At 42.4% G+C, this 19977-nt stretch overlaps 1 protein-coding gene across 2 annotated transcripts in view; it reads right to left on the reverse strand.

Moving 5' to 3' along the window:
- Window positions 1-281: 281 nt before the first annotated feature.
- Window positions 282-19977, reverse strand: part of cbfa2t2 (CBFA2/RUNX1 partner transcriptional co-repressor 2) — a 33011-nt gene continuing 13315 nt past the window's right edge. Inside the window, exons 2-11 of one of the 2 annotated variants that reach the window (XM_026307862.1) lie at window positions 10124-10282; window positions 9707-9948; window positions 9460-9549; window positions 7451-7635; window positions 7085-7338; window positions 5261-5346; window positions 4759-4945; window positions 3489-3557; window positions 3077-3267; window positions 282-2587 (exon numbers count right to left, since the gene is read on the reverse strand). In XM_026307862.1, coding sequence (XP_026163647.1) covers window positions 2246-2587; window positions 3077-3267; window positions 3489-3557; window positions 4759-4945; window positions 5261-5346; window positions 7085-7338; window positions 7451-7635; window positions 9460-9549; window positions 9707-9948; window positions 10124-10282 — 1805 coding nt within the window. In that variant the 3' untranslated portion in view covers window positions 282-2245. The remainder of the gene's footprint in view (window positions 2588-3076; window positions 3268-3488; window positions 3558-4758; window positions 4946-5260; window positions 5347-7084; window positions 7339-7450; window positions 7636-9459; window positions 9550-9706; window positions 9949-10123; window positions 10283-19977) is intronic. The other variant, XM_026307863.1, reaches the window with a different exon arrangement.

The following is a 19977-nucleotide window of genomic DNA, read 5'->3' on the forward strand; positions in this document are numbered from 1 at the left end:
CAGTTGTTTGTCCATTCTGGGCTACTGTAGAAACATGGTAGTGCAACATGGCTGCTTCTGTGAAAGAAGACCTGCTCCCTGTGTAGATTTAAAATGCTCATCTTGAGATTGTGAAAATGTAACGGTTGGTATTTCAAATGATTACATACTAATGACAACATATTTATGAATATTGTATTCCATTTGTGCCAATAGAATAATTACATGTAATTACAGTACATTACAATAATTACAATGAACCTTTGATGGTGAAGTACAATTTAATCATTGAGTTCCTGAGTTTCACATTTTTCCACTGTGTTCATTTTAATTAAAAAATTAATATAAGTCAATCTGTTAAGGAAAAGATGTTTATATTCATCATGGTCACCTTCCAACACCATGATTTGTGTTTTGAAATGACTTGATTGATTTGATAGCTTCACATCATCATGTCTATCAATCCATTCTCTATACCACTTAGTTCAATTCACGGTAGGTTGGAGCCAATCCCAACCGACATTGGGCAAGAGGCGAACTGCACCTTGCACAGACTGACAGTCTATCACAGGGCTGACACATAGAGACAGACAAACACTCACATTCACACCAATAAGAAATTTAAAATCATAAACCAATTAACCTAACTCCAAAGTGGGGTCGCGACAAACATGAAAACTCCCCACATTTTAAGCCAGAACCTTTTTGCTGTGAGGTGACAGTGTTAACCACCGCACCGTGACACCCTAATGTCATCATGTATGCATGACAAGTTCAATCACAGCACAGAAATAACACTTTCTGAAGTGATTTCTTTATTTCATACTTCATTTCAATGTATCTTTTTTATATGAAGTTATGCCTCATAAGAAAAGAACATGTTTAAAGAACAAAAGGGAAATTGTGGCTCACAAAATAAAGGCATTCTCTCATAATATTTTTTACAAAGTCATCTTACAGCGAACAAAAACAAGAACAATGTCTGTAACAGCAGAGTACAATAAAACAATGTTCCACACTAAACCTTTTCATTTTAGTCTAATCATGACAAAAGAAAAAAAGAACAGAATGACCTGTACATACAAATACAGTTTAGCTCCTGAGTTTCTCCCTGGGTCAGTCCGTGCTCTAAACATGCACCACAGCAATGTAGCATCAATTAATATTTAATGTTTGAAAAGCTGTGCCACAAACATCTTTTTTTCTGATGAAACATTGCGGCTATGGACATTTTGGACATCTGACCCTGCCATGCACGACCGGTGATGTGAACAAGTGCCAAAATGAAACTCCAACCAGAAAAAAGTCATAACTGAATCTTCCTGTGCTTACTTGATCCAGTCGCCATCACCTTTACCTCTGTTCTTTGAAGATGATCCGATGATCCAAAATGAAAACTGCGGACCAGAGTTCCTAGTTAAGCTTATTATAAAAGTATATATGACATGTGGGGTAAGTGTATAGTTATCTCTTGTTCACAAGGACATTTACAGGCAAAGACAATGACACTCTTTAGTGACTGATAACTTTGGTGATGCAGAAACGGCTTGAGATACCTGAACACTTTGTTTTTATATTGCTTTGACAAAATGAATTATATGCATTACAATATTCACTGACGGCACGACTGTTTGACACACAATCACACATATGGAAACCTGACAAGAAGTTGGCAAGCAAATATTTAGGTATACAGAAGAGCTACAGAGAAAGCTCTCATGTGGTCTACTGTCAAGACTTTTCCTACATGACAAAGACAGATGTTTTATGGCTGGTGCTATTACACTGTTTACATTTACCACCACCACCTCGCCTGTTTAAATTCATATATAACAAAACGAGTGGAATTCATATATAACATACCTCGCTGCTTTTTAATCTCTGCTGTCTTTGCTCATATGCCTACTTTTCATTATTTCCTCTCAGTTGCCAGAGATAAACTGAGCTCAATCGTCAGTTTTTTCCTCCCCTTGCAGATCCAAGATTTGGGGTTTTGGATGAAGACAAACACGTTTCCATCTGTTACGGAGATCTGTTCATCGAATGAATGCATTCGAGACGAGTCCTTCTGTTCTTTGCCAAAGCCAAAGTCCCAGTTGCCATATCACTCAAACAGTCATCCATAATCTGTCCTTTTTATCTGCCAAAGATTATGATGAAAAATCTGTTATCCTAACTTAACCCACAAATAGTTCCCTCATGCTGCAGATTTAATTCTTCCCTTTTAAAGAAGTGGACGGGTGACACCACTGAAGTCCTTCACCTCCTAGTGTCCATTGGTTTCAGGGGCTGAGGCAGGGGTGCACGGTGTGGAGGAGCGAGAAGCAACTGAAGCCTTCTCTCCCCCTGGACTGCAGACTGAGGGCACGCTGTCAGGGGCCTTGACACCTGCCAGGCCAACAGGAGACATCCCAGCTGCTGCTGCTGCTGCAGCAGCTACCCTACTCGCACTGATGGCAGAAGCTGGTTTAGGTTGAGCCTGAAGTCCTGGGCTACAGATGAGGTGGTGCCTTTCCCAGTCTTTGTGTTGGCAGAAGGAGCCACAGTAGCGAGCAGCATTGCAGCCACTGCACGTCTCGCTAGCTTTGCGGCCACAATTCCAGCAGCACTGAGAAGGAAAGGAGGAACAACTGTGGGTTTTCAACACCATACAATATAAAGTCAGGAAACTTTCTCACTTGCAGATCTGTATCTCGGGAATCTGAGCAAGCCTTCTATAAAATAAAAGTTTATAAGCCTGAATTTGGCCTCTTGGGGGCAGTGAAAACAAGCTGTAAACCAAGACTGACATTCACCTTTTAAGCTGACATTGAACTAACTGAGTCAAATACTCGGCTCTTAATCTGAAATCTGGAAGACCTACTTAGTTTGCCACAAAGTGCAGGAAAAATAGTATGCAGTTGGTCTTTAAGAGAACAGCTGAAAACAGCTTCATGCGTTTGAATGATGGCCAGAGCAAAGCAAGGCAATAAACTGAAAGACAGGGAAACGGTATATTGTGCTGAGGGTGATAAAAAAAAAAAAATCTTTGGCTTCGTTTGTTTCTTTATTTATCTTTTGGGTTGGTTTGTTTGCTACTATCTACATTTCTGCTCACCTCGCTGGAATCCTCCTGTTCATTGATGACCATGATGGCATCTTCTTGAGCCTTTCTCTTTGCTTCAGCCAGAGTCTTTTCCATTTTTGCCCTCTCAGCAGCAATCATCTCAAAAGCCTTCTGCTCGGCCTCTGCTACTGCTTTCTGAACCTCGTCCATGGCCTGACGCTTTACTTCATTCACTGCCTCTTCTATATATCAGGAGACACAAGCATTTCAAGTTTTGTTCACCTTATTTAAAATCTGCACAGCTGCATCATTAAAAACAGACCACAGATCAGCACAATTACTGCTTTAATATAATTAATTATGATTATCACTGTGCCAAAAAACAAAAACAAAACAAAAAAAAACCTAGAAACCTTAGATCATCAAAATTCTAAGGTTAATTGTGTTCTAATGATGTTCTTACCAGCTTTCCTCCAGATCTCATCTTTAACGTATGCTGAGCCTGGCCGTGGAGCAAAGTCGCGCTGGGAGTCTATGGGAAAGCAGAGACAGAAGGGATTAGCACCTGCCAGGGCTTACAAAGATATTAAGATGATTAATTGTTGAAATAATGGTTTAAATTCTAAATGCTTTTTGAGTGACAGCCTAATCAAGGTAACAGGTGCTTACAACGAGGCCACACAGGCAGCCAGTTATATTATCTTACCCATCTAGTCTTTTATTTTCTCTTCAGTGCAATCAAGTCTGCATATCTAGGCCACACAACCAACATAATTGTTGTTTATTAGAGTCTTGGACTGATCTGAGATCTGACAGCTTTACAAAGGAATGTGCTTGGCTTGGAGGGAATTGCGGACCCACAAGCTGTGTCAACATTCTGGCTGTTCCCTCAAATCTCTCCCTCTCTCTCTGCTTCTCAATTCATTTCTGTGTTGCTACTGCGCTCTGCCTCTCCAACAACGCCGCCTTGCTCAGCTCCTCTTCCCCCAGTCTCCGATATACCTGCTCTTACCACTGCTTTCTCTCTTTAAATGTATCTACATCCTTGGTCTTGCACCAAGCCTCCGTGCACTCTCTGCCATCATTTCCACCCCCACTACAGTTTTCCTTAGCCTGAGCCCAGGCAGGCAGGCAGGCAGGCAGGCTTCCCAGCTGGGGGCCCAGATGGTGCTCTGGCGAGTCAGCCAGCTCTGGGTTTCTGAGTCTGCAGGACGGCAGGACGGCCCTTCTGTGGCCGATATGGCCGAGGCCAGTCCTGGCACCTGTCTTTGACTATGGACCAGCAGGGGGACAGCAAGGCTGGCACTCATAGAGAACACTGCCAGTACACAGCAGACTGGGGGGCTAACTGTGGAAGGACTCACTAACACACTGACATGTGACTGCTTTTTTGATGACCACTAGACAGTGTAATAAATATGAAATGGAAGCAAGGCTGACCTGGTTTGTATTCAGATCTTTTAGTATCAAGTAATGTCCAAACCTGCTACCTAGTATCTGCTGAGCTACATGAAAATTAGTGATGCTTTAAGCAGTGTCCAGAATCCAAATAAATCAATGAATGAAATTGGATTCATGCTCAGGTACCGTATTCATGGAAAAAGTTGAGGTGTAAGTTTTTATTGATTTGGCTGCTTCTTGCCATCATAACACTATTCTTGTGAAAAACAATCACGACACCAGAAGCACCGGTCTCTGTCAAATACTAATATCCTTTAACTGCAAATACTCACCTGACTCTGCAGAGTGGGGGCTGTGTGTCTTGGAGAAGGGAGCAGAGCTTCCTTTGCGCAGGTCCTCCTGCTCACTCGAACGCCGTCTCCAGTAGTTGAGCTCTTCACGATCTGACTCCTGGCACCGTCTGAGCACACTCACTGACCTCCGTGTCTTTTCCACCATGTCCACAATGCAATTTAACACCTGAGCACACAAAAAAATTATTGACTAAGCTTGCTTTTAGATGTTAATCAAAAAAATGGTATGTTAATCATGTATCTGAATGAAATATAAGAGGAGGGAGCTGTGTTCATTGTATCTAACAATTGTTAGAATGGAATTTAGAGTGTAAATATTATAGTAAAGCATCTTCAGCCACCCTGGTTTCATCAATCCATAACATCAATGTAGAGATGAACAAGAGTCTGATGGTTTTAAGAATGTAAAACAAATTTTGCATTCTAAATTCTTTCTATATCACAACCCATTAGCAGGGCTGGTCGTTGTCAGTAGACTTACATGGTCCAGATGCCTCCATTCATCAGCCCACTCTCTGTCTGTCAGTCTGTGGTCAACTGGTTCCTCGCGGTAGCCCCCGTTAGTGCCTGATTAAAACACACACAAGACAGACCACAGGCCAGTGTGATTAACATTCTTCCTAATGTAAGAGAAGCCACAAGTGACAGGCATACACACACCTTTCACTCACTATCTGTATCATGGTAAGTGCTTGTGCTTTAAAACAACCAACGTTGTCTTAACTTTAAATTTTGAGACACTTCACCACAAGAAAAATCATGGACAAATTTTCCAGATCAAAACTGACCTTGTGTACACTTTCCTCACAGAAGAGACATGACTCAAAGGTCTTTACAAATTACAAATGATAGGAAGGAGGTAAATTGGGAGTAAATAATAAAAGATTTAAGATGCAAGATGAACCAAGGGATCGTGAGCAAGAAGGGTGCGGTGAAAAGGAAAGAGAAGCATGCGATGCAAAACAGACTCCCAGCACCCAGAGACTGAGCACATCTGGAAGTCAGCTGTCAACCACACACACATACACACACTCTCCAGACTTCTCCCTTAGCGCCTCCCCTCCTGGAGCTCACAGCATTCCAGTAGGGAGACACTCAGGCTGAGTGGAGTGGCTCCACTCCTAAACACAACCAGCCGATCTGACAGTCACTGTGGACCATTACAACCATGAATATATATACACACACACACGCACACACATACACACTGAACTATCTGATTCTAGTTCATTAAATCCACAACACCATGACTTAAGCAATATCTAATTGTACATTTTACAGCTATAATAGTTTGTTTCACACAAAAGCTTGTGATTTGGATACATATACATCTACACAGAGACTGCATTAACACACAGACACACACACACACACTGACTACAAAGATGCAAACCACAGTGTCCTAGTGCACACAAGGCCTGCTGAAGAGAATAATGATTCCCTGATATACACACTCACTAGCCTTCCTCTCGACCTCTTCTCTAGTCCTGGTTCTCATCAATGTTCAAAGCCGCGAGTGTGTGGACTGATGTGTTTATGTGTGTATGTGTCCATGTGTGCCTATGAGTTAAGTGGCGGCAGGCGGGCGGGAGGCTGTCAGACAAGGGACTAAGGCCTCATAAACACAGCGCCTCTACCATGAACATATCAAGGTGTGCGTGTGTGTCTGTGCCTATGAGCTACTGCTGTTTCCACTGTGTGCTGACAAGCCCCAAATGGAGGGCAGATATACACCAGAGGAGATTCAATCCTGCCTGGACAGTATGGCTCTGTTTATACACACATGGGCTCTGGAGACATATGAGGAGGACTATGCTAACACACAGACCACCCGTTATCAAACACTGAATATAATGTGTGTATGTCTGTGTGTCTTTTTCTATGCAAATCTCTAAGTGTATTTATCAGCCACTTGCACTCAGATTATTGTACAGAACCAGAGCCTGGTAAAGGTTTAGTGTTTAGTAATGGCATTCTTCAATCGGTGAGTTTATGTGATTTGACGCCTCTGTGGTTGTCTGGAACTAACTTTCCTAATTGCAACAAGATTAGCAATTTCACCATGACATGAGAGTAATATCTGATGCTGTTTGTTTTAATGAACTGAACATCTTCCACACTACAAGCCATGACTAAGACTTCTCCAACTCTTATCATACCTAATAATGTAAAAAGAATAACATAAACCCATTTGTCATGAACTTCAAATCTTTAGAAATAGTGATTGTGTTAAAAAAAAAACAACCTGTAATACAAACTATATAAACTAACTTTAGAAGCATAATTAAGGGTTCATATCATGTACCAGGAAGTCTGGGCCGGTCTTTCAGCTCACGAATCTCTAGCATGCGTTGGCTGTGCTCACGGTGTAGGATATGTGGTGCTGCGATGTCGTCCAGAGCATAATGCTGCAAGGGTGGAGGGGTTGGGTGAAGCTGGGCGTTGAGGGGCAGTGGGTGGGCGGGGCTGTGTCGGGGAGCAGGGCTGATGGTGCAAATTCTTTTCGCAGCGGGCTCCATGGCTATGGGTGGCCGTTCATGAAAACCATTCTCTTTTGCCCTGAAAACAGACAATAACACAGATCACAAATCAAGACTGTGTTTATGTACATTTCTACCAACATTTCGGTTATTTGTCTTGATGGGCACATTTTTTTATGATTTTCTCAAACCTGCTGGGACTGTGTCTCTTAGTTCCAGATTCAGGAGGCTCCATCAGCAGCTCTGACGAGTCTGGAGAGGAGGCCAAAGTGGTGCTTAGCAGGAGGTGCTCATGCTGGGACAGATACTGGGCTGGGGTCTGCTTGGCTGCCCGTGCGCAATGGAGCAGCTCCCTCTGCAGCAGGGGTAGGTTTGCCTGCAAAGAAAGGAACTTGTAAGGCTTTGTTCTAATTTGTACACTAGACTAGAGATTAGAAAGAAATCTGAATATTCACAGAACATTACTGCACCAGGAGACCAATAAAAAAAACAAAGTACTGGGCTGCTTTAAAGAACAGGAGGGGAGATCTGGAACAATCAAACTAGAATTATGTTACACAGACCAAAAACAAAAAAAAAAAACTAAGCGACAGAGTGCAGATCTACCTCCTTGTGGAAGATGTGCTGGCTGGGAGAATGAGGGTTTAAATGGATAGGGGTAGTTGATTCCTTGAGGTCTGACCGTAGGGCTAGAGTCCTAAGCGCAATATGCTGGTCATAGCAGATATACAGAGGTTATATGTTAACTTTTCAAAATAAATGATACACAGGCTCCACTTCTCCCTCATTTCTTAAGCTCTGTCTTTTTTTAATATATTTATCTGTGACTGTCTCCATCTTATCTTTCCATCTTATGTTTGTTCCCTGCAGTTCCCTAATTAGGAACAGACTCCGGTGTGTTTGCAATTACACCACTTCCTCACTCCCACTTCTTGAGCAACCAGCTAAATAACCACACCATTCTAGTTCTGACTTTGACCTTCTCTTCTCACGTAGTTCTTTCAACCACCCTCTAGCTGATTCTGGAAACCCTGACCCATTGTCCATCCCATTTGACCAGTTGATCCTTACAACATCTCCCTAAAGATGCTGATACTTCTGCTTTATGGTCTACTCTCTACAACACCCATGTGCTCTCTTTTGCCTGTCTCCACTGCTCCTCTGCTTCCCTTCTTTCCCTGGGGCCCCAGCTAGCAGACACATGTGCTGTGTGTCAGTTGAGCAGAGGGAACTCTGGGGTTCAGCCAGGCGGATGCTAGATTGGCAGAGCCTTGGTAGCTGAATGCTCTTTTTAACGGGACGGCAGCTCCATATGGTGCACTGAAGCCCATAAAAAAAAGGGAAGGGGACACTTTATAGGCATGTTCCACACTTCCGAGTCCCCGCTTTTCCCTCTCTCCTCCTCGCCCACCTCTCTCGCGTTTTCAGCTCCTCACCCCTTGACTTTATCCCATCTGTCTCTTTCAACCTTCTTTCCCTCTTTCTTAAGACAGACTCCTCCTCCTTTGCCATAAATTAGTGAAAGGAGGAGAATGGAGGGAATTTCTTGTCTCACTCTCAGACAGACAGATGGAGGGGCTCCAAAGGTGAGTAAGAGGTAAAGTGTGGAGAAAAAAAAGCTGATTTTGACTGCTTGAGGTTAGTACAACTGAGTGAAGATTTATGTGCTGCTTTACTGAGGGGAGCTCCTAAAAAGTATACTCTTGCAAACTCCCCTGGTTACAAAGGGGCTCAAGAGACTGTTTAACACACACACACACGCACACACACACACACACATCTGTTGCTTGTCAAGTCAGCGCACAAATCTTGATAGTTACTTTGAACCACTGAGAAATCGTTTATTGTATTAGAAAACCTACACAAAGGCCTATTTATAGACCACTGCATTGTATCTTGGAAACACAGTAATAAAGTGTAATGAATCTATTATTTTTTTCATCACCAAGACTCAAGCTGTAACGCCCAGTTGAAATTAAGGGTATGTTGGTGTCAAGAACCTCCTGTTTATCACTTGTTATTCTGAGGTTAATAACGTACAGTGGTTGAGAAGAAGGGGTAATGTTTTCAGTATGGCTCGATGATTCTGAGAGGCCACAAACTAACCAAAAAATTATTTCAGAAGGGGGAAGAAAGAGATTGAATAGAATAATGCAAAGCAAATATAGAGAGTTGGAGAGGATGATGAAGATGTGTTTACCTTGAGGAAAGGAATAACAAATGGCCGTAATGGGAAGTTGGTGGCCTCCTGAAGCCGTGAGTGAAACTCCTCAATGGTAACTGTTGAATTCTAGATATGAAGTGAAAAGTGATGTTTTGAGAAAAAACACCAAACGAACCAGATGCCTATGAATTACATTCTCAAGTCAGTAAACAAAAGAGAAAAATGCCTTTTTTCAAGACACTGTTTCATTTATTCATCTTTAACATGATAATAATGGACTTACCACGAGGGCCAGAACTAGGCTTCGGACGCTGTCTCCAATCTCAGGAGAAATGTCATTGCCAAACTGCTGCAGTGTGGTCAGGAAACGTTTCAGCTTGCTCAGCTGTCGAGCCCCGCAGGTGGCCGGCAGCTGCTGGTTAGCCAGCGATGAGGAAGAGGAAGAGGATGGTCCGTTGCTGTAACGCTGCGGTGGAGATGGTACTGCATTCAGCGTTGGTGGGGAATGATGATTCCCATTGGTCACTGGGGAGGAAAGGTGAGATGAACGGCATATGATTAACAAAGGTGCAACTAACAGTTCAGTGGAACTGATTAATTTGGACTAGAAACAAATGCAACAAAGCAGTACCAGCAGAGACTTTTTGGGGAAGAAATCAAAGACATTCTTGACGAGAAAGAATTTAAGTATGACCCTTACATGCCGTGGTAGAAAAAGAGGCCGGTCGAGGGCCGCTGGGGTTGACAGAAGGCAAGGGTGGCATAGTGGAGCTGGCGCTGCTGCTGGGGGCTGATCTGGAATGAGTCTTAGCATCCACAGGAGAACCGGGCATGGCAGGGCTCTTCTTCTCTCTACTATCTGCACAAAAAGACAGAGAGAGAGAGAAGTGAGGTCAGCACAAGCACAATTGTACAAAATAGGTTTTCTTGAAAACCACAAAAAAATGAAGGAATTTAACTCACTATAGCTACCCCTTGACAAATAAATACATAAAAGACCACTAACTTTCCATCAGCTCAGTGGTTTAAAAAAATCCAAAAGCTTCAGGTCTATAGTCACAAAAGAAAACAAAAATGCCCACTCCCCCCCAGCCCACTTCACATCATACAAAACATAATGCCAGGGCCTCAACTACCCTGCCACCCCCATCAAAGAGCCAGATGTCTAAAAGTTTGGGCCTTCACTCCCAACTATTCAGATCAATAACAGAAGAAATGGTGAAGAAGCCTATTGTGAGGGAGAAGAATGTCCCCTGGTTGAGCTACCCAATAAAAATAGAGGGGCAGGGGGGCCAGAAAGAGAAAGGACGGGACTATTTCACGCTTTACTAACAAGATCTACAAAGCTTTTGAATGTTAAATGAAACTTCTCAATATGCTATTGCCGCTGAATGCGACCACCAGATAAGAGGTTTGGAGAAAGTGTAATGGGGGTATGGTGGTGGTGAGATGTGGGATCAGAAGCTGTCTTTGTCTCCTCAAGATCCATGAAGGCTGGGTCCCGTCCCCATTTAGAGTGGATCAGACTTTTCTAACTGCTTCAAGAATGGACGATTAATAGACAAGCATGGTCCCACAGGTCATGGGTCAGCAAAGAGCAGCTTTTTAAATGTGGTTTCATGGTTTTAGGGCTTTGCTGTCAATGGCACCCTTTATATCTTTTTCACAGCTATGAACTCTGTATGAGCTTGATCCACAGGGTCCCAGTTTATAAAGGATTAAGTTGGATAATTTAAGCCATCAGCAGGCAACATAGGAGAACTTAAAAGAAGGCATAACTCTTATTGAATGAATATGAAACATTTTGGTTTGTATGTCAGCAAATTGCAAAAATATGTAAACACATAAAAAAAAAATCAATGCATTAATAAGCTATATTCCAAAAATCCATGTGTGCACACGTATATATGTAAAAACCTAGCTGAACCTTTACTTTGTGTGATCTTCAAACCTTTCTTCAAGCCCATCTAAATGCACAGTTTTTAAATTAGCCCTATGGAACTCATCTGTCATGTCTGCAACTCATTATACAGCTTTGACTGTTCCTCCATCTGTTTTGCCATCCTCTTCACTCTCTCTCTCTGTCTCTTTCCCCCTCATTCTTTCTCAGCCTGGTGGCCTGCCTGCCATCGCCCCACCTGTTCACCAACCCAGGGGGCAGGAAGGAGAGATCTATGCAGACACTTGGACTGTCATACCCACAACACACGCGGTCTGCCACTGCACCGCAGGAAGCAGCCTGCAGCATGCACGCACACCGGTTCCAAAGCTCTGCACACTCCATCCGTATGGCCAGGAAATTAGACTGACATCTCAATAACAGAATAAACGGGGCATATGGCCTTAGTGTCAACACTGTTACTGTGTAAACAACTTTATATATACACACAATTAAGATTTGGGCATTCAGTTCGTGCTATATGGTAGTGTTGCATGAACATGTATTCACACGTCCTTTGTTGAAATGTTGACAATTCGCAACAGTTCTCAACTGGCAGTGAACAGTAGCTTTGTGTCCAAATTGACTGCCATCCTTGTGACGCTTTAAAACACTGTTGTGTGTGACAGGCAGCTCATAGAATAGGCACATGGACTTAGTTGGCACTTTATTTGGTACACCTAGCTAAAATTATTGCAGTCTAATACAGCGGTCCTGTTTTTAATCATGCCTCTATGAAGGGACTTTTTGTTCAAACTTTTTTTTTTTTTAGAGATTTAGAGAACTTTTTATCTCCATTGCATTTCAATGACAGAAGTTTATATTATTTTGTAGGCCACATTTATGTTAATGACAATTGGTTACAACAAAACAGGAACCCCTCTTGTATAATGCGATATAGTTCAACAGCAGCACAAACTCACATACTGTGGAATCAATTCTTCTCTAAAACAGCGTGGTGTACCCTAATAAACTGTCAACTCAGTGTATATCTTACTGTGCATCCATTTAAGCATCAAGCTGAGAAATTAGGTTGCAGGAGTGTTCACACAGTCAATCTTAAGATGTCGATTGGTCTGTTGTTAACCATGCCAGAGGTAATGGCCAAAAACAGGAGACATCAGGTGTGTGTGCATGTAGTGCCGACAGCCCAGAGAGAATTGCCTCTGCTTGTCAATTAGACAGCGTACATAGTTGGATGACTTCATCCGGCTCGCGAGCACCTGAGTCCACCATATATAGTCACAGGACAGTCAGGAGAGGCAGCTGTCACAGCAGCAGAACACTCTCATGCACACACTGGGTGCAAAGTAGTCAAATGTTAACTCAGGTGAATATTGGCCTAGAGGAGGATGTGGGGTGTTTGTCTGGTCTAAATGCCACCTGTCATCATTGCTCTAACGGAACAAAGGGAAGGTACACAAAGCTCCTCACCACACATCAACAGGATTACATGAAAATGTCATGAAGCAAAGACAACACGATGAAGCAGAGGCAACAACGCTGAGAGCAGACCAATGCATGCTGAATATAAAACACTCCTCTGAAATACTTCAGACATGTCAAGATGATATAACCAAAAATAAGTAGAAATGCTGATCACATCTTTCTGTGCTTCTTTTTTTCCCCAATTCTCCTCTCACTGCTTTTCACACAGATATACAGACACACACAAAGTTTTATAGCCTTGTAACTTACTTATTAGGCTGGCTTATTTGCTTTCTACAACAGTTGTGATTGCAGGGATGGAAAAGTAACATACATCAGTGGTGATGGCTGTTGTTGCTAGCCAGGTGTTCCGTGTTTGTTCAGCTTCAGGTGACGCTCGTCTGCATTAAAACATTCACTCGGCCTTAATTGCCTCTGTCTCTGCAGGTGATGCAGAATGAGGCTCAAAAAGGCAGAGAGAGGGAGAAAGAGAAAAGGACTACCGAGCCACTACCGTGACAGAAAGCAATCCATTAAATAATGAAATTGGAAATGATGAGGCAAATAGAGAGCAGAGAATATTTATTTAGCTCCTTACTCTGAGGATGGATAACTTGCTTTGAGTCACTACAAAATAAATTATGCTTTGGATGATGTATAAATAAATGTGTTCAGTGTTAAGCTCTTGGTTTAACTCTGAAGTGTAAACTCTCTGTTAAGGTTAGGCAGCTGTGAGTCATTAGGCATGTGTCTACAAGTGTGTGTGTGTGTGTGTGTGTGTGTGTGTGTGTGTGTGTGTGTGTGTGTGTGTGTGTGATGCTGGCTTGTGTGCATACCCATGTTGTGCTCCTATCACTGTACTGTCACTGTAGATGAGGTGAGAGAAGATGTAAGACAGGCCTATCACTGAGCAAAAAGATAATTCACAGCCTGTGAAATGTTACAACAATGTGAGGTCAGAACGCACACATTAACAACCACGGGGGCCCACATGAACATGCAATGCAGCTAATTGGATCAAATCTCGTCACAGCCTGAGAAATAAATTTTTTGTGTTTTATTTGTATAAAGAAGGTTTGTATTTGAATAAGGTTTGTATTTGAATAAGGTTTGTATTTGAATAAGGTATATTGTGTTTAGTCAAGCTGACTATGTACTGCATGACACTAACCAATTACAAACCAAGCTTCATTAAAAAAATGCCTTGTATTAAGGACCAAAGCTGTTCCTTGTTTGTTGAGAACTTGAGTTGTTAAAATTATTTTCTGTTTGCTACAAAAGTGTGTTTCCCAACATCTGTTTCTTGTAGTCTTAGGTGATGTGAAAAGGTGATAAATGAAATGAAAAAGTATAGAAAAAAAAGAGAAAGAAAAAAGTCATCTTTAAGCTGAAGGGACAAGGTAATAGCCCCCTTAGCGCCCATGCAACTGATGGGCACTTCTCTCTACTCCTCCTCCTACACCATATGGATCTAATCGGCCAAGAGCCGGCCAGCTGGGACCTCCAACAGTCACCTGTGAGGGAGAAGGGGGGGCTGCAGAAGGGACTGCTGGAGCCTCCTCCACTAAGCCAAGGCAGCCCCCTCCTCCACACACACACACACACACACACACACACACAAATCTCTGCCTTCTCTGCAAGAAGGAGGAGGGAGGTGTAGGGAGGGGAGGGGAGGCACGAGGCGACTGAATGCGAGTGAGTGGACTTAAATGCCGGGGAGACAAAGGCTGCACCTGGTCCCCGTCCGTCCATGCACACCACCACAATACAGCACACATCTGTTCTTCTATCCTGCACTCCCTCCTGACCTCCATCCACCCACACAAACACACCACAAAGACAAGGGTGCATGCACCACATCCACTTATGAAACAGTTAATTCAATAGTGCATGGTCACTCTCAGTGTCAGGTTGTTGTTTTAACCTCACAACTAAACAACAAGTTCAAGGACTTATGTTTAGTGTATAGGGGTGTATGGTGTCAAATGTCTTAAAATCAGGAGACACGTGTCAACTCTGCTTATTTCAATCAACTTCATTTATATTATTGCTCTCTTGGGACTGACACCACATCATACAGTTGCTTAAGCAGCCAACAAATGCTTTTTACTACCTAGTTTACAATATACTGGTTTACAACAGGTCATTCAAATATATATCCATACAGGCATTATTTTCAACGCAAGTTCTTTATTAATACAAACAGTAAATTTGATGTCTTTGATCCATGGTTTCACTGTGACTTTGGTGGCATTTTTATGACAATAATGTATCTCTGCTTATAGCTAAATTGACTTATAAGCATTCCAGTTATGGTCCAAAAGTTGCCTGTGTATCATCATGGTAACACCTTTGCAGACACTCTGAGAGTTTAAAATGACTGAATAAGAAACTAGTCTGCACAAATTATTCACCAGAGGTGGAGAAGGAGGGATATAAGCAGGGAGAGAATGATGGTGGATGGGTGGGAGGGAATAACAAGGACAGAAAATACTGTTTTCATTTGGTTTCATCAGAAAGGCGAGCCTGGTTGTCAGACTGAGAGCCAGGCTGTTTTTCTTGGCTCTCATTACCACCTTCCAGCCCCATAGACTACATATTTGGAGAAAACCCAATGTCAACACTCTTCTCCTCACTAGCTAAGGGAGGGGAGAAATGGGGAGGTGGCAATGTTGACACTAAGAGGGGGAAGTAAAAGAAAGATGTACATATAGCAAGAAAAAGTTGGGGGAAAAGAGGAGATATTTTGGCGAAAGACAAATAGGGGTGAGGGAGGGGACAGAAAACATACATGTGACTTCCACGCACACGTGAAAAAATACAGATGTGAGAGAAGCCCTCACATAACATCGTCAGTCAGTGAAATAATTGCAAAAACACTGCTATAATACATCATGCCACATAGTGAAAAAAGGGAACGAGGGATGGAAATGTACTTAGTGGCAGTGCGAGAAAGAAAGCAAAACAGGGGACGGCAAAGCAGACAGACATCGTCCATAAAAACTAAGAATGAGCAGTAAAAAGAGGCACAGTGTTGTGATGCTGGAAGCAGAGATTGGGGGAGGTTTGGCAGAGGCCGCATAGCAAGATCAGACAGTGTCTACGTGTACTTGGAGTCAGACCACAGGGAAAAGACCGACTAGATGGGATTTGAATTCTGTGACCTTTAAACACACCAAAACACTACAGTCCATCATAACTCATATCACCATGTTTTATAGCTGCTGCAGTTTTGGAGTTGGAAGGATCTTCAAACCCAATTTCTTTATCAGCAAGGACCAAAATTTGGTGCCAAAGCCTATTATAGAAGAGCAAAGTGAGTTCTGGTAGATTTCTGAACAGAACTTTAAATGACAAGCATCTAAATCACTCCCCAGGATTGGATGTCAATCAAACTGTCACAGTAGAATCAGTATAAAACATAAACTGCATTAAAAAAATCTATACTCTTACACATAAGATAGCATAAGCAACATCTAGTTTCAAACAGTAATTTACAGTGGCACACTCCAGTTCCTAATTCTATTTCTGGTAGTATTACAAATTACATAAGCTGTGGGTTCAGTAAGATAGTTCAATAAGGTTTATGGCTGGGAACTGAGTAAATGTAGTAAATTATAATATGTAATAAACTATATGTCAAGTATTTGACATAGACTCACACACACATCTGTGTAGTTTCATTTGGCCTCTGTTAGAGGCTCCATTGTCACCGGGTCACCTGAATGTGTGTTCTTCAGAGTGGCACAAACTTCAAACAGAGACACACATCTGCATCACACACATCTGGGCCATAGGGGCTAGAGCGTTGTGTGTGTGTCTGCGTGCGTGCGTGTGTGTGTGTGTGTGTGTGTGTGTGTGTGTGTGTGTGTGTGTGTGTGTGTGTGTGTGTGTGTGCGTGTGTGTTGGCCTCGATTACCAGGTGTTGGATTTGTCATTGGCTGAGTGGACAGAGGATAGCTATCCCTGATGTAACACATACACACCTGTGAAATGGCCTGCCACATACCCACACAAATAAAAACTGTGACATAAAAGGAACAATTCAAGTCTGTCAATCACAACCTCAAACCACAAAAGGCATGTTACTCACACACACATCCACAGACGCTCTCACACCAGCTCCCCTTTACTGAGGCCAGTAGATTATCTGCCTATCTGGTTACGACCCTTCTCACCTCTCCGGAACTAATTGGTTAGCCTGCCCATCAATCATCATGGGCCTCATAATTTAAAGCCAAAACCTTCAAGTGAAAAACAATAATAACAACAGAAACCATAGCATGACCTGTAAATATGTTGCGGTGTCCTTATTTATGTTATCACCCCTGCATGCGTCATTTCAGGGTGAAAAAGATCATATAAAGACAAAACAGACTTAGAGCTTCCCTGACACGTAAGAAAGATCTGCCTTGAGCATTACGACTGCTCATCCTCAACTGCACATTTGGGGTGACATATATATGCAGATACAGCCTGGACTAGTGAGTTACAGTAGTTCATAAAACAAAATACAAGCTCTAGACATGAAAAAACAAAGTGAACATTAAGACTGGCCTGTTACAGACCAGGTGTCAGAGGCCTTTACAGCCAAATGGTCTGGGCTCAGGTCCAACCAGATGTTGCTATCAACACGAGCCATGCTGAAGACATTTACACAGCACTTAGTACAATAACTCAGTAGGCTTTGTGTTTAGGTCCATCTCAAGACCTTCACAGGCGATTTATGGGGGCATTTGTCTTGAATTTATTGATATTTTTGCTTAGATGCTGCTCTCTCATAGATTAGTTAATATTGTCAATATGTCACCGAGAGTACTAGACTCTGTTCTCTGATCAGTTCAAAAACATGCCGTCATCAACACGTGTTGTAAAGAACACTGAAAGTGAGTCATGAGCGCATGAGCAAGGCTTAAGAAAAACTGCTACCAATTCTACTCAATGTATTGTAATAAAACAAAGACATTATCTTTTCTGCAAGCATGCTGTTACCCTCAGGATTTGGGGATGCAGTGAATTAAATCCGAGCAGGAGGAATAGTCCGCAGAGCCCATAAACAGAGCTGTGGGCAAGCTTAGCCCAGCTGTATAAAAAAAAAACAGAGCTCAACAGCTGCTGAAAGAGACAGATAAGTAAAACAAAAAGGCCAGCTGTGCTCAAAACAATGAGGAGAATGAGACAGAGATAGCTGTGAAGGATGTGCACTTGTGAATGTGTGGGCAGATGTGCATGTGTACTGTGTGGGTGTTAAGTGCACAGATGTTTAAGAACACAGTGTATCACTTTTTAGTAGGTCCAATACTTTTTGAGGGCTTTACTGTAATTCCAACAAAGAATTTTCTTCTACAAACAACATGCTGATGTGTCTACTAAAGCATTTTAGTCGCAGCCAAGCAAATGATAAGAGGCAAAAGTTTTCTTTTTTCAGTAAAACTGCACTCATTTTTTTGCCAGCACTTTCTCAAAAAGAGTCAGGGAACTGGAGAAAAAATAATGACTAAGAGGGACAATTCCTGAAGAGAGCAGCAACACCCATTCCTTGTCCACCCACACACATACATGCTTTTTGCTTTTGCAGGCTCGCTTGAGAATCAACTCTTTCATTTGGGTTTCACATTGGAAAATTACCACCTTTCCAGGAAAGTTACACAAGTTTTTTTTTTTTCTTTCACAGGGGTCCACAAAATGTCAGCATCCCTTCTGTCTATCTGTGCCTGCATAATTAAAATTAAAATGCTTTATTTGAGGAATCTTGCTGAGGTCATTTTACAGCCTTTTAAGCATGTGCTGATACCTTCTGAAACCACACCAGCCTAGTAAATAAAGACTGTCCTGGGTCACTGAGTTTCTCTCTCAAGCCAGCTAAGTGTGGGTAGACCTCTGACTCATGCACTTAGCACAAGGACAGGGGTTCGCATACAATGTCAACGGGGTTGCAGTAGGAGAGAGGGAGGAACAGCTAGATGCTCATTGACACAGATCTGCATCTGCGCACACAGAACCACACACACACACATACACCGAGCCATTCATCCAGTCAGAAGACATTCCTGATGATGAAATAATCTTTCAGAGTGCTACTTGTAGTTAGTGAGCGGTTTCTGTTGAGTAAATGACCTAACACTTTCATATCCACACACACACATACACACACACACACACACACACAAACAAATTAACAAGCGCACACATTCAAACACACACACACACACACACACACACAAACAAATTAACAAGCGCACACATTCAAACACACAACCTCCCACTGAACCCCTGGAGCCAGATATCATAGACCTTGCCACTGGAACTAATAGAGCACTTCCTGCATCAAACTGTTGAAGCAGCTACTCTATTTCATGTGTGTGTGTGTATGTATGTGTGTACGTGTGTGTGCGTGTGTGTGCATGTTGAAAAAAGGGGTCCTATGTAGGTGAATTCTACAGATAAAAGAATAGTGAGCATGGGTCATGGTAATCTTTATTTATTGCTACACTTTCACTACACAATTCACAGCTGGGATTGAGGTCAGAAAGAAAACAACTCCAGAAAACTACAAGACAAGCAACCTTGTACTTAGACACAATGTCTACAAGACACCTGGTACACACATGCATGCACACAGATTCACTTCCGTAGACTCACCCACACATACACGTGAACCTCAAAGCCACATAAATTCAAGACAAAAACTTTCCATCAGGAATGAATGGAGGTAAAATTAAATCTAATAAACTGAAATAAAATAAACCGAAACCATGCATCCTCGATTGCTGCACAAACACACACACATACAGAGTGCCTGTTCTCAGGAGTTTGACAGTGTCCAGCAGACCAGACAGGGGTCTCTGGTTTGAGATTGTGCAGCTGACAGTCGCTCCTATCTCCCTGATGGACTGGCCTGGTCTGGTGTGACACTAGCCAGGTCTCTGCCTTTTCTCCGTCTGCTTCCCCCTCACACACCTCCTCCCCATGCGCAAAAACAGGTTAGGTGGGTAACTTATCAAAAAAAAAAAAAAAAAAGTGTTCCAACATTGTGGAGTCACTTGTACATAATATCCATAACACAACAATGTGACATTTGCACTCTGTTGGGATCCACATTCCGACTGATGTCAGTGTTGTGTAACATGTAGGCTCAGCATGAAAGACAGACACAGCAGTTTCCCTCCTCTTCCCATATGGAATAC

Source organism: Mastacembelus armatus, chromosome 5 (genome assembly GCF_900324485.2).
Source record: "Mastacembelus armatus chromosome 5, fMasArm1.2, whole genome shotgun sequence".
Taxonomy (NCBI): domain Eukaryota; kingdom Metazoa; phylum Chordata; class Actinopteri; order Synbranchiformes; family Mastacembelidae; genus Mastacembelus; species Mastacembelus armatus.